Genomic DNA, 15,553 nt, shown 5'->3' with positions numbered 1-15,553 from the left:
TAAGCTGTTAGGCATGTAAGAGGAATCACTGTGAACACTTAATTCCCATACATGTGTTTTCTGGCAGTATGAAAAATAGTGTTGTGTTTTGGACACTGATGTAAACCATTTATACCACATACTTTCAAGAGGAACCCCAGTCTTTGAGGTTATCTCCTAACCAGTGTCATAACTGAATCTTTAGTAAGTCATTCTGTTGTTCTGTCAAGCTAGCTGCTCCTGAGTAATGGCATACACAGTGATCCCAGTGCTGCACTTCTTTTGCTGTGAAACAAGTTCCTTAGTTAGAACCAATGTTGTGTGGGAAGCCATCAATACTTAGGTATTCCCTAAGTCCTTGAATGGTGGTCCTGACAGATGCATTGCTGTCAGGTAAGTCAAGTTCCTATTTAGAAAAGTGTCTTTTTCAGAGAAGATAGATCACTGCCCCCTCCATGATAGAAATATTTTATTACCAGGTCCCTGGGAAATGGCACCTTATTGGGGACTCAGTATTAGTCTGTGTCACTTGCAGTTTAGGCACTCCATAGTTTGCCTAGCTAGATGCAGCCTTGGTGAGGGGAAGTCCATGTTGTCGTGTCTGTGCGTAACCTCCATCTCTGTTGGCATGGCCACATTGTACATTAATGCATCAAGCAGCCTCAGTAGGAAGGGATAAAAAGCTGACTGAACAATGTCTTCTTATCCATGTTATTAAGATCGTTTTTTAAAATTGGTTAGTCTTTAGAGAATATTCACTTAAGAAACAAATATATTTAGCCGGGCGCAGTGGCTCATACCTGTAATCCCAGCACTTTGGGACGCCAACGCGGGTGGATCGCCTGAGGTCAGGAGTTCGAGACCAGCCTGGCCAGCATAGTGAAACCCTGTCTCTACTCAAGATACCGCCCCCCCCCCCCCACAAAAAAAAAATTTAGCTGGGCGAAGTGGCGGGCATTTGTAATCCCAGCTACTCAGGAGGCTGAGGCAGGAGAATCGCTTGAACCCAGGGGGGCAGAGGTTGCAGTGAGGCAAGATTACACCATTGCACTGTAGCCTGGGCAAAAAGAGTGAAACTCCGTCTCCAAACAAACAAAACCAAATATATTTTTATTCTGTGTGCATTCTAAAGGATCTATTTTCATATCTCTTCTCCAGACTTTCTTGTCATCCAGTTTTCCAATTTTATTCTTTTCAGGACCTGAACTGCTGGCCAACCCATCATCTATTGCCTATGATTCAATGTAGATTTATACCTCAGGCTATCTCTCCTTCCAGATGAAGTGGTGAACATAGTACAACATTAAGTTCTCCCTAGTGGGAGGCTTTTCTTTCACTGCTGTCTTTCAGGGTTATCATTGATTGTGGTCATAGTACTACAGCAGTGTAATTTTGGTTGGTGCCAGCATATTGTACATAATCATTTTTTCTCTTCCCAGTCCGAATTTTTTTTCCCCTCAGTTAACTTAGTTATTTCTTATTAATTGTTGGGAAATACAGAGTACAGCTTTCACCCTCATGTGCTTTCAACCACTGGACTCTAGAAACTTTACCAAGGTGGCAGCCCCTGTATTTTTGTGGTATGTGTCTGCTAATCCCTAACTTGCATGCGTCCTACCAAAGTATCAAAGTATAGGTTTAGTTTTCCTTATTTGAAGTGCATAGGACCAGAAGTATTTCACATTTCAGTTTTTTTCAGATTTGGGGATATTTACTTTATACATACTGGTTGGTTGAGCATCCCTAGTCCAAAAATCCGAAATGTTCCAGTGAGCATTTCCTTTGAGTGTTATGTCAGTGCTCAAAAAGTTTCAGAGTTTGGAACATTTCAGATTTCAGGCTTTTGGATTACGGAGACTTAACCTATACTTGCTGCTTATGCACTTCAGGACCAATCTGTGTTGTCATCAGTGTAATATCGTTCTTTGGAATGTCAAGTTAATCAAGATCTCTACAGACTATTATTATGACAAAATGTCAAGTTAATCAAGATCTCTACAGACTATTATTATGACAAAGAGCAGGAGAGTTGATGTAATCTTTAGGAAAAGACAGTGAAGGTGTTAGTGTACCCTGCTATGTGAAAGCAAAATGCACGTCCCAGTGCTTACAAATTAGTGTAGAAAATAAAACACATATGCAAGATCATTTGTTTCCAGTGGTCCCTTCTTACATTACAGTCCTAACTCCATGGATCAGGAAACCAATATGGAATATCTACCAGTTACCGAGTGTGTTTTTTTCTATTATACCTCCAGGGCCTAGGGAAATAACTGCAGGGTAGATTGACTGACTGATCACATTTACTGTGAGCTGATTTGGGCCAAAACTTCACTTCCAACTCTAGTCTTTCACTTTTGTAAATTCCCCAGTAATTAGCATAATTCCCCAGTAATTAGCATCTAGTAATCTCCTAAAAATCTGGATATTTTCTTTTTATTGGCACACAGATACTCTAGTAAACAGCTGCAAGTGTCTTAATGGAAATCTTAGAGGAAAATTTACAATAAATACTTGTGGCACTGTTGTGTTTTAGGGGTCCATGCCTCATTTAATCCAGGGGCTTTATGTCTGTGAACCAACTTGTGTTTGGAAACTGGAAGTGACTTTGATTCTCCATAGTGGTCACTGAAGTCAGGATTTCAGCTACCAAGTCTGGGGTTTCTACTGTTTATAGATCAAGTAGTGTTTTAATAGACTGACCTTTAATTTTGTTCCTTAGAAATACCATGCTCAGTTCGAAACTCCGTCTCAAAAAAAAAAAAAAACCAAAACAAACAAAAACAAAAACAAAAAACCACATTCAGTTAAGTACTTCTAAAGGTGTCTGCAGGTCTTGTACGTCACAACCTTCTTGATTGTCACTTTCTGTCCATGCTGTGCATTAACATGACTGTTCTTACCTTTTCTCTGTCAAATTTTACCATTTGACCTCTGCCACTCTGGAATCTGATCAGCTTGTTCAGGAGTCTTTCTCAATCATGCCATCTCCCCATGTCATTCCCAACTCACAGAAAACAGTCACCACAGAGTTTTTCAAATACAGATTCCCTTACTAATGTATTTTAAAATGCTTTAATACTGTATCCTCCAGGACCTCATGGATGATGTATAGGATGGTATGTATATATTCAGATTATACATGGTAAATCTACTCCAGCATTCCTGTTTCTTTAAGCATCTGTATTTCTTCTACATTATGCTAGGAAGGTTCAGGCATCTCATCCATATGAAATGTGGACTCTTTTGAGAGTTTTCATTTAGCCAACTAATAAACTATTAAGAGTTTAAGCTAAGAGCTTTCACAAAAGTGGAGGCTAGCATTCTCAGTCATGGGAGAAGGAGCTGTTCACCGACGTATCCTCATTCCATATCTTAGGGCCTCACTCCTTCCAAAACAAAGGAAACTTAGAAAGTATGTTTATTCAACTTTCACCATAATTCTGCAATCTGCAAAATTAAATTTTGGACTCAATTCTTGGCAGAGTTGTACCTATGGTTACAACAAGTAAGAAACTTTTAAAAGGCTATTTTTAAAATTTTGTAGCTATCTTGTCATGACTTGAGCTGAAAGTTAAAAACTTAAAAACTCTGTATCATTTTCTTTTTTAAGTCTCCAAGTCAGAAGCAGCCATCCGCAAGTCCTTGGTGTCATTATTACCATCAAAATAGTCAAATCAAACAGTAATTTGGTTCTCTTAGACACTTGTTTCAATAGGCATATCATCATAATTAGCTACAGGTGATAATGCAGTAATCGTTATGCCAATGCATGGAATGCATCACTAGTATCCCGTTTATTATTGACAAGGAGCTAGCAGTGAATTGAAGGTCACGGTCACATAATCAAGCCAATTCTTGAATCCTGTCTTTGAGAGTATGTTTCCTGGGAACTCTTTACTGTATCAGGATCCAGTCAGGAAAATGAAACATACTAGATATTTCAGCAGAGGAAATTTAAGGTAGGATTGGTTACATAGGTATAGAAGACTGAAAGAGCAAAAAGAGGTAACATGGATATGATAAATGCCAGAGGAAGCTACCACTGTTAGGTTTAGGGAACAGAGGGGTTTAACAGAACCATGAAGCACAGAGGAGCTTCATGAAGCTGGGGATCAGACCTCTGTGAATGTACACTGTCCAGCTGCTGCTCGTGTTTAAGGGAATATCAAGAAGCTGGTTATAAGAGTGCTGAAAAGAGCTGAAGACTGGAACCCACCAACAGGGTGATGCTGATGGAACTGTATACAAGCAGGAAAAAAGAAGTCTCTCCTCCCTTCATTACTAATCTCTACTAATCTCCTCTTTAACTACTAATCTCTAGATAGCATCTCATCTTGGTAGAATCTAACAGGAAACCATCTAGCAGAAGAAAATACAGTTTTGCAGAATACTGGCCCCAGCATCCCAAAGTAGACTATATAGAAAGGTGGATTTGAAGTCAAAAAACAGTAAGTCAGTGACTAGCTTTTTCTTAGGTTTTTCTTCAGTTCTGAGAAGTTATGACAAACTTTAGAGATGTGGAATGTCATCGCACAGATTCTGTTCATAGATGTTTAAGAGCTCACTTTAGATTTCAGCTGTGGGATTCTTTCCTGCCTTTGGACATTTTCTTGGTTCCCATGTTTTTTTGTACAAGATTACTTTCTTTGAATTTAACAACTAGGAGAAAGGATAGGTTTTTGTCTTGGATCAGTGATTACTGGATTATCTGAGCTCTGTTGATTGAAAAACTAACTGTTTTTGAACTTTTTGGAATATGATTTACAATGAGAAATACTTGGAGTTGCAAACACATGTACATATACAACTATGTAACAGAATAAAAAGTTTTATGGAACAATAGTTGGTCCTGTTAAGTGACGCAATACTGATAATTTCTATTCTAATCTTTAAAAGACTGATCACAACTCACCAAGTCAACGATGTAATCTATAGTTTGATGAACACTGTTCAAAGCAGTAGTATGAAGAAGGGAAATTAAATAAAAAATAAAAATAAATATAACTATTTTTCTGCTTAATTGAAAAACAATTGAACATTGTTTTTTCTTAAATTCAGGTTGAGAAGAAAGATGTTTTAGAGCTGGTCTTGAGTTCTAGTGGTTGTGAAAGATACATACCATACTGATGTTGCAGTTGAAACACTCCTATGGTTCCCTCTCTCCCCACCTCCTTCTCTCAGAGAGGAAAAAAGAGAAGTGGCAATACATGTGATAAATTAAGTCAGAGAAAAGCCAAATTTTAAAATAATTATTCCTCTACTTGTTAGTTTGGCAAATATTTGAGTGCCTCCTATGTATAAAATCTTAAGCTCAGGGCAGAGGATACAGCCATTGAAAACACAAACAAGGCCGGGCGTGGTGACTCACGCCTGTAATCCCAGCACTTTGGGAGGCTGAGGCAGGCAGATCACGAGGTCAGGAGTTTGAGACCAGCCTGGCCAACATCGTGAAACCCTGTCTCTACTAAAAATACAAAAATTAGCTGGGTGTGGTGGTGTGCACCTGTAGTCCCAGCTACTCAGGAGGCTGAGGCAGGAGAATCGCTTGAACCCAGGAGGTGGAGGCTGCAGTGAGCCGAGGTCACCCCACTGCACTCCAGCCTGGGCGACAGTATGAGACTTTGTCTCAAACAAACAAACAAACAAAAAACACAAATAAGAGATTTATTCTTGTGGTGCTTATATTCCAGTGGAGACATAGATGTCAAATCATTAATTATACAACTAACTTTATAATTATAGTTAGTAGTGTGGAATTAGACCTAGTGCCCTGAGTTGAAAAACATTCAATCTGAGATATGAAAGGTTGAATATAATTTGTTAGAAGAAAAATAGAAGTGGATGGGTAATGAGGAAAGGATATTCTTAGAGGGAATAGCCTGTGTTCCTCTGTGAAATGGGAATGATTAAGGTGAGAGAAGAAATGAAAGACCATGTGCCTATTAGCATAGAGGGCTGGAGATAATGTAGTACAAGAATATGGAAAGCTAGGTAGGATTCAGATCATGCAGGGCCTCATAAGCCACTTTAAGTATGTATCTGAAGAGTAAAGGAGAGTAATTGAAGGGTTGAGAAAGAATTATATGAAGACATTTGTGTCTTTAATTTCACTCTAGGGGCATGATGGAATGGAATTCAGTGTTGTAGGAGTACGTATAAAGGGATTAGTTAGGAGGCAATTGCATTAGTTCATACAAGAGGTAATTGTGGCTTGGACTAGAGTGGCAGCATCAGAGGGTAAAGGTGGATGACTTATGCAAAACATACTTAGGAGATATAATTTAAAGGACTGATTAGATATGTGAGATGAAAGAGAAGAAGGGATCAAGGATAACACCACAGGTTTCTGGATTGAGTTGATATTAGGAGTAATGGAGGAGGGTCAGACTTGAGGAAATACTAATGAATTGAACTGTGGACATACTGAATTGGGGATCTGGGATCTTACTAAGTACCAGATGTTGTGCAAATACAATTATTGTTCCCATTTTACAAATGGGACAGCTATTAAGTGGGCAGAGCCAGGATTTCATGTTATTTTTTAAGAAGGGAGAGATATGAATGTTTTTAAATGTTGTTCAAAAGAATCCAGAAGAGAAAGAGATGTCAAAGATACTGGATATAAAAGGGATAATACCTAGTGTACAGCTAATGAGGACATTGTTTTAGCCTGGGTACAGTGGCTCATGCCTGTAATCCCAGCACTTTGGGAGTCAGAGGTGAGAGGATCAGTTGAGGCCAGGAGTTGAAGACTGGTCCGGGCAACATAAACAAGACTCCATTTCTACAAAAAAAATAAAAAATGAGCTGGGGCTTGATGGCATGCATGTATAGTCCCAGCTACTTGGGAGACCGGGGTGGATTGATTGCTGGAGTCCAGGAGTTTCAGGCTGCAGTGAGCCAAGATTTTGCCATCGCTGTCCAGCCTGGGTAACAGAGTGAGACCCCGTTTCAAACAAACAAACAAAAAATGTTTTCGATTTTGAACATATTAAAAATATGGTATCTCTTCTATTTTATAGGAAGTGAGGAAGAGTGCATATGTGGGCTTGTTTGTGGATTTGATGTTAAGATAAGGGAAATTTCTCTTAATGGCTTTTGTTTTTTTGGCAAAATGGAAAAAGACTGAGATGTGAGATAGGGAAAATCGGGGAGAATTGAGGTTTAAGGACAGTAAAATTTCAAAATAGTCTGTGGAAAGTAGAGTAGATGAGTCAAATAATGATCCAGTGAGTAAATGAGAGTGAGTGAAGAAGACACTGTTCTTAATTTACCGAGTTAAAAATGATGTTTATATTATAACAACACAAGGTAAAAATCTAATTAAATGCTAAATGATATGATACTTCTAATAAACATAGAAAGGCAAAGAAGGGAAGGAGAGTAATGTGGCCTTCAGTCAATGGGAAAGATTTTATGGAGGAAGTAGAACTCAAGTTTGGCCTTGACACACATGTAGGTAAACTTACTTGATAGGAAGAACAACACAAGCCAAGTATGGAGTGGGTCCCTAGTGGTATTCTGTAATGATTTGGTTGACAATAATCCTTCTTTTATGTCAACATTTTAGTGAATATGGAGGTGAGACCATACCAGGACCTGCATTTAATCCAGCAAGTCATCCAGCTTCAGCTCCTACTTCCTCTTCTTCTTCGGCGTTTCGACCTGTAATGCCATCCAGGCAGATTGTAGAAAGGCAGCCTCGGATGCTGGACTTCAGGGTTGAGTACAGAGACAGAAATGTTGATGTGGTACTTGAAGACAGCTGTACTGTTGGTAAGGTTTTTCCTGCCATAAAGCCTTCACAAATAGATAATTAGGTAAACATAGATTTTATACTTTTTAATTTCATGTTGACTATCAGTGCAAGAAGGGAAAAAAAGCAAGTTGAAACTGGTAACTTTCCAATACTGATTATTGTGCTTTATTTTTAAATACTGTGTTGAGATTGAGGTAAGTTTGAGAATAATGTTTTTTGTTCTATGCAAGTAGAATGGTATATGATGCTGTTTTAGGGCTGATGCAAATCAAACATCTGAGAGCTTCAAAAAAATACCCTTATCAAGTACATTGCATATCACACTTTACAACTGAGACTCACTCATTTTTCATAGGATATATCTTGATCCTTTTTGTGCTGCTATAACAATACCCGAGACTGGGTAATTTATAAGGAACAGAAATTTATTTTCTCACATTTCTGGAGGCTAAGAAATCTAAGATCAAGGCTTAGAAGGTTTGGTGTCTGGTGAGGGCTGCTCACTGTTTACAATATAGCACCTTGATGCTGCATCCTTCTAAGTGGGGAACATTGTGTTCTCACATGGCAGAAACCAGAAGGGCAAAAGGGACAGACTCCCTTCATCAAACTCTTTTTATAAGGGCACCTAATCCCATTAACAAGCTCTCATTACCTAATCATCTTTTAAAGGACCTGCATCTTAATACTACCACATAGACAATACCTGAATTTTGGTGGGGATACATTCAAACCATGACACTATGTTTAATGAGAAACCAAACATGAGACATGTTTCCATCACTTTTCTCTCTGCCAGTTGAAAAAATGCTATTTTTCAAAAGGAAGTGAAAGTATATGCCTGCCATTTCTGGACAGACTTTATGAAGTTACTGTAGTTTAGCTATGTTGAACTTATATTTGATTCAGATTACCTGATCCATTTTCATTGTAGAACCACATATTAATTTTCTCTTAATGTGGTTTACCTTAAATCTGAATTCTAGATGTTTCTGGAAATTTCGCTTTATTCCTTTTAGGAGAGATCCTTTTCTAATTTTATTTTATTAATTGAGTCTTGGAAAGCAAGGCTGTTTTAAGAGTGTTCATTCCCAAACACTACTCAGATTATGTTATTACTTTTCTTAAAGCTATTCAAAAGCTTTCTATTGATTTTAGGATATAATTCAAATCTTTAACATGGCCTATAAGTCCCTGTTTGATGAAGCCCCTACCTGCATTTGTAGTTTCATCTATTACCACTCTCCTTCTAGTTCACTGTGCCTAAGCCATAATGGACTTATTTCAGTTTGCCAAATAGGTCTGGGCCTTTGTACTTGTTTCATCTTCTATGTAGATTATTCTTCTAGATAAACCCCTTCTCCCTGTACCCATTTCCATGCCCCCAAATATTCTCCTGTATGTTGTTTTTTATTTTTAAAAAAATTATGGTAGAAAACAATATGAGATTTAGACTGTCAATAAATTTCTGAGTGTACAGCCTAAGATTGTTTACGCACTTTTTCATCTTACAAAGATTGTTTACGCACTTTTTCATCTTACATAACTGAAACTCTATACCCATTGGATAGCAATATTCCATTTTCCCCTCCCTCAAGCTCCTGGCAACTGCCATTCTATCTTCTGTTTCTATAAGTTTTGACTATAAATACCTCATAGAATAATGCAGTATTTGCCTGCTGTGATGGCTTATTTCACTTAGCATAATGTCCTCAATGCTTATATATGTTGTAGCGAATAGCAGGATTTTCTTCTTTTTTAAAACTGAACAATATTCCATTGTGTGTATATACCACATTATTTTTTATTCATTAACTTATCATAAATGGATATTTAGGTTGTTTCTACCTTTTGACTATTGTGAATAATGCTGCAGTGAACATGAGAATGTGATTTTTTTTTTTTTTTTTTTTTTTTTGAGACAGGGTCTCATGCTGTCACCCAGGCTGGAGTGCAGTGGCGTGATCACGGCTCACTGTAGCCTCAAACTCTGGGCTCAAGCAGTCACCCTGCCTTGGCGTCCTGAGTAGCAGGACTATAGGTGCGTGCCACCATGGCTGGCTAATTTTTTTTTCTTTGTGGAGAAGGGGTCTTACTTTCTTTCCCAGGCTGGGCTTGAACTCTTGGGCTCAAGTGATCCTCCTGCCTCAGACTCCCAAAGTGTTGGGATTATAGGCATGAGTCACCGTGCCCAGCCATGGGAGTGTGAATATTTCATGGAAATCCTGGTTTCAGTTCTATTGGCAGTATGTTCAAAAGTGGGATTGCTGGATTAGATGGTAGTTTAATTTATAATTTTTTGAAGAACCTCCATACTGTTTCCTGTAGCAGCTACACCATTTTACATTCCAACCCCAACTTCGTTAACACTTATTATTTTCTGTTTTTCTTTTCTTTTATTTCTTTTTCTTTTTTTTATAGTAGCCATCCTAAAAGATGTGAAGTGATAGCTGATTGTGGGTTTGATTTATATTTGTCTGATTAGTAATGTTGAGTATCTTTTCATATACCTGTTGGCCATTTGTGTGTCTTGTTTGGAGAAATGTCTGTTCAAGTCATTTGCCCATTTTTTAAATGGGTTATATGATATTTTATTGTTGAGGTGTAGAAGTTTTTCTATATTTTGTGCTTTAACCCCTTATTAGATATATGGTTCGCACATATTTCCTCTCATTCTGTGGGTTACCTTTTTACTCTATTGTTTACTTTTCTGTGCAGAAGCTTTTAAATTTGATATAGTCTCACTTGTCTATTTTTTCTTTCATTGCCTCTGCTTTTGGAGTCATTTTCAAAAAACTATTGCCAAGATCAGTGTTATAAAGCATTTCCTCTCTGCTTTCTTCTAGGACTTTTATAGTTTCAAGTCTTTTTTTTTTTTTTTTTTTTTTTTTTTGAGACAGGGTCTTGCTCTGTCACCCAGGCTGGAGGACAGTGGCAGAGTCTTTGCTCGTATAGTTTCAAGTCTTATGTTTAAGTCTTTAATTCACACAATGCAGTGAGATGATGTTTGTGTATGTTACGAGGTTCCAAATTCTTTTGTATGTGGATATCCAGTTTTCCCAGTACCATTTGTTGAAGAAACTATCCTTTCCACATTGTGGGGTCTTGGCACTCTTGTCAAAGATCATTTGACTGTATATTTGTGGGTTTATTTTTGGGATTTCTGTTTTGTTCCATTAGTTGGTGTGTCTGTCTTTATACCACTACCAAACTGATCTAATTACTCTAGCTTTGTAATATGTTTTGGAATTAGGAAGTAGGAGACCTCCAGCTTTGTTCTTCTCACAATTGTGTTTGGAGTTCCCTGTGGTTACTTATGGAATTTAGGATTATTTCCTTATTTCTGCAAAAATACCATTGGCCTTTTGATAGGGATTGCATTGAATCTGCAGATCACTTTGGATAATATGGACATTTTAACAGTGTTAAGTTTTTCAGTCCATGACCATGGGACGCTTTTCCAGTGTCTTCTTTAATTTCTTTCAGCAAGGTTTTGTAGTTTTTAGTGGACAAGTCTTTTTTCTCTGGATAAGTTTATTCATAAGCATTTTATTCTTTTTGAAGCTATTATAAATGGTACTGTTTTCTTAATTTCCTTTTTAGATTGTTCAGTGTTAGTATATAGAAATGCAACGGATATTTATGTGTTGATTTTGCATCTTATAACAAGATTGATGAATTTTGTATTTATTAGTTCTAACAGTTTTGTTTTCTTTGGTAGAATCCTTAGTGTTTTCTACATATAATATCATGTTGTCTGTAAACAAAGATAGTTATATTTCTTCCTTTCCAATTTGGATGCCTTTTGTTTTTCTTGCCTAATTGTTCTAGCTAGGCTTTCCAGTACTATGTTGAATAGAAGTGGTGAGAAGTTATCCTAGCTTGTTCCTGATGTTAGAAGAAAACCTTTTAGTTCTTTTTTTTTTTGGAGACGGAGTCTTGCTCTGTCGCTGGGGCTGGAGTGCAGTGGCCAGATCTCAGCTCACTGCAAGCTCCGCCTCCCGGGTTTAGGCCATTCTCCTGCCTCAGCCTCCCGTGTAGCTGGGACTACAGGTGCCCGCCACCTCGTCCAGCTAGTTTTTTGTATTTTTTAGTAGAGACGGGGTTTCACCGTGTTAGCCAGGATGGTCTCAATCTCCTGACCTCGTGATCCGCCCGTCTCGGCCTCCCAAAGTGCTGGGATTACAGGCTTTAGCCACTGCGCCCGGCCTGAAAACCTTTTAGTTCTTAACCCTTGAATATGATGTTAGCTGTGGGACTTTCATATATGGCTTTTATTATGTAGAAGTTATTTCCTTTTATTTCTAGTTTGTTCAGTATTATGAAAATATGTTGAATTTTGTCAAAAGCTTTTTGTTTATTGAGATGATTGTTTGACATTTATCCTTCTTGCTTTTAATGTGGTGTATCACATTGATTGATTTTCATTGGTGGTGGTTGTTGTTGTTGTTGTTTGTAAGATGGAGTCTCGCTCTGTCATCCAGGCTAGAGTGCGATGGTGTGATCTTGGCTCACTGCAACCTCCGCCTCCTGGGTTCAAGTGATTCTCATGCCTCAGCCTCCTCAGTAGCTGTGATTACAGGCACGCAGCTGCCACGCCTGGCTAATTTTTGTATTTTTAGTAGAGACGGGATTTCGTCATGTTGGTCAGGCTGTTCTCAAACTCCTGATTTCAAGTGATCCACCCACCTCAGCCTCCCAGAGTGCTGGGATTACAGGTGTGAACCACCGCGCCTGGCCGATTTTTATATGTTGAATAATCCTTTCATCCTAGGGATAAATCTCACTTTGCCCTGGTGTGTGATCCTTTTAATGTGCTGTTGAATTTAATTTCTCTAATAGTTTGTTGAGGATCTTTGCATCTGTATTTATCAGGGATATTGGACTATAGTTTTCTTTTCGTCTGATAGCTTCTTTGGCTTTGGTATTGATGTAATGCTGGCCTCATAAAAGAAATTAGGAAGTATAGCCTCCTTTGGCTTTTTGGAAGAGTGTGAGAAGGGTTGGCAGTAATTGTTTAAATGTTAGGTAACATACCCTAATGTTACCATGTGGTCCTGCATGTTTCTTTGTTGGGAGGTTTTTGATTGCTGATTCACTCTCAGTAACAGACTAGTTATATGTCTGTTCAGATTTTGTGTTTCTTCACGATTCAGTCTTGATAGGTTGTATGTTTCTAGGAATGTATCAGTTTCTTCTATGTTATCTAATTTGTTGGCATAAGATTTTTAATAGTAGTCTCATAATTTTTTATTTAATTTTTCTTTTTTTCTTACTCTAGATAAAGGTTGATGAATTTGGTTGATCTTTTAAAAAAAAAAACCTCTTAGTATTGTTGACTTTTTTCCTGTTATTTCTGTATATTAAAATATGGTATAAAAAACCATCTGGAAAGGACTCACCATTCTAAGATGCCACGAAGAACACTCATGATTCATGGGAGGAGGTCAAGATATCAACATTAATAGGAGTTTGGAAGAAGCTGATTTCACCATTCATGGATGACTTTGAGGGGTTCAAGACTTTAGTGGAGGAAGTAACTGCAGATGTGGTAGAAATAGCAAAAGAATTAGAGGAGGAGCCTGAAGGCATGACTGAATTGCTGCAATCTCATAAAACTTGGATGGAAGAGCAAACAAAGTGGTTTCTTGAGATGTAATCTATTGCCGATGAAGATGCTATGCATAAACATGGTTGAAATGACAAAAAAGGATTTAGAATGTGACATAGACTTAATTGATAAAACAGTGGCAGGGTTTGAGAGAATTTACTCCAACTGTAAAAGAAGTTCTAGTGTGGGTAAAATACTATCAAACAGCATCACATGTTACAGCAAAACTTTTCATGAAAGGAAGTTAATCGATGCAGCAAGCTGTATTTTGTGTGTGTGTGTGTATGTGTGTGTGTGTGTGTGTGTGGTTTTGTTTTGTTTTTTTAAGGGATGGTCTTACTCTGTCACTCAGGCTGAAGTGCAGTGGCACACTCTTACTGCGGCCTTGAACTCCTGGGCACAAGCAAATTTTCTACTGTCTTTGCCAGCCCTGAGATAGCAAGACCAACCCCTCCCCTTCTCCTTCTCTTCAGTCTGTTGAACACAAAGACAGTGAGGAAGATAATATTTTGGATTTCTTAATAACATTTTCTTTTCTCTAGTTTATTGTGGGAAATGTATATATAATGCACATAATGTACAAAATATTTGTTAATCAATAGTTTATATTATCAGTAAGGTTTCTGGTCAACAGTAGGCTATTAGTAAGTTTTTGGAGAGTCAAAAGCTATACTAGATTTTTGACTGTGTGGAAGGGTTGGTACCCTAACCTTCCCACCCCCATTATTCAAGAGGCAATTATATGTAAAAATTAAGTTTATACCCTTGGAACCACCATCACCCTGATCCAGATAGAGAATATTTCTTGCACCTCAGAAGCCTCTCTCATTCCCCCTGCTAGCTATTTAATCTCCCCTCTGAAACCACTATTTTGACCTTTGTCACCTTGGACTGCATTTGTGTATTTTGACCTTCGTATAATTGAAATCATACATTGTATACTGTGTTTAACTTCTTTCACTCAATATTATGTCTTTGAGATTCAGTAATTCATTCATTCTAATTGCTGTGTAGAATTCTATTATACCATAAATTACCCATTCTACTGATATTTGGGTTCTTTCTAGTGTTATCAAGCTGCTATGAACATTCTTGTGCGTATTTTTGGCGTAGATAAACATTCTTCTTTTGAGCTTCAAGTGGAGCTGCTGAATCATAGCATAAAGGTATATGTTTGTTTAGAGTTAGCAGGTGTAGCAAAACATTTTTATAAAATTGTTGAACCAATTCACTTCACCAGTAGAACAGGGTTCCAGTTGCTCCCCATCCTTGCCATCACTTAATCTGGTTAATCTTTTCAATTTTAGCCATATTCCTGATCCTTTCTGAATTTCTTTTTTTTTTTCTTAAAATGAATTCAGGTTCTAAAGTTCATTTTGAATTTAGACTTCAAACAGGCTGGAAATCTTTTTTCTAACTTGGTAGCCATCTGCATTCTTATTTCAGATTCATTGTCCAAACTCATCAGATTTTCTTAGCTGCATTGAGGATACCTCTGGTATAGTTTACTGTATCTGTGTTTTTCATTTTTGTCCAGTTTAAAGTCCCTTTGAAAAAATATTTTTATAGTGTTGACTTAGGAAATATATAATAATAAAATGCAGTTACAAATTCACTATGGCATTTTTGAATTCATATGACTTAAAGTGATTTTTTTTTTCTCTTAAGTGACAGAATCTTGCTTAAGTCCCAGGTTAGAATGCAGTGATATGACCACAGCTCACTGTTAAGCTTGAACTCCTAGGCTCAAGTGATCCTCCCACCCACCTCAGCTTCCTGAGTGCTGTGACTACAGGTGCACGCCATCATGTTCAGCTAATTTTTTTTCACTTTTTCAAGAATTTTTTTCTGACTTCACTGCATTTAGTCAATAAAGTTTTATGAATTCTATCATATTATCACTGAATCTCTCCTTTATTTTTCATCCCACTTTGTTCGAGTTCAAGAATTTCTTTCATGAATTAAAATAATTCCCGATTTCCATACGTTCATTTCTTTCTTCTTTTAGTCCATCTTTTCTATATAGTTGCCCTGTAGTGATTTTTCTAAAACACACATCTCCTCATGTGCCTTTCAGTGGCTCTGTATTTCCTGTATTCTGTTTGATAGACCTTTTCTTGCTTTAGCTTTCTAGAAAACTCCTACACAGCTTCCAAGATCCCATGTAAATATTTCCTCTTCTGTGAAGCCTTTCCTAACCT

General features: G+C 37.6%; 1 protein-coding gene across 1 annotated transcript in view; it reads left to right on the top strand.

Moving 5' to 3' along the window:
- The window catches only part of FAF1 (Fas associated factor 1), a 506,936-nt gene that overhangs the window by 164,386 nt on the left and 326,997 nt on the right, over positions 1–15,553 (top strand). The window contains exon 4 of the mRNA XM_025388444.1: positions 7,553–7,758. Within this exon, the coding sequence (XP_025244229.1) occupies positions 7,553–7,758 (206 nt within the window). The remainder of the gene's footprint in view (positions 1–7,552; positions 7,759–15,553) is intronic.

Source organism: Theropithecus gelada, chromosome 1 (genome assembly GCF_003255815.1).
Source record: "Theropithecus gelada isolate Dixy chromosome 1, Tgel_1.0, whole genome shotgun sequence".
Lineage (NCBI taxonomy): Eukaryota > Metazoa > Chordata > Mammalia > Primates > Cercopithecidae > Theropithecus > Theropithecus gelada.
The sequence above is the reverse complement of the archived record's forward strand: the minus strand, read 5'-3'. Positions and strand labels throughout refer to the sequence as shown.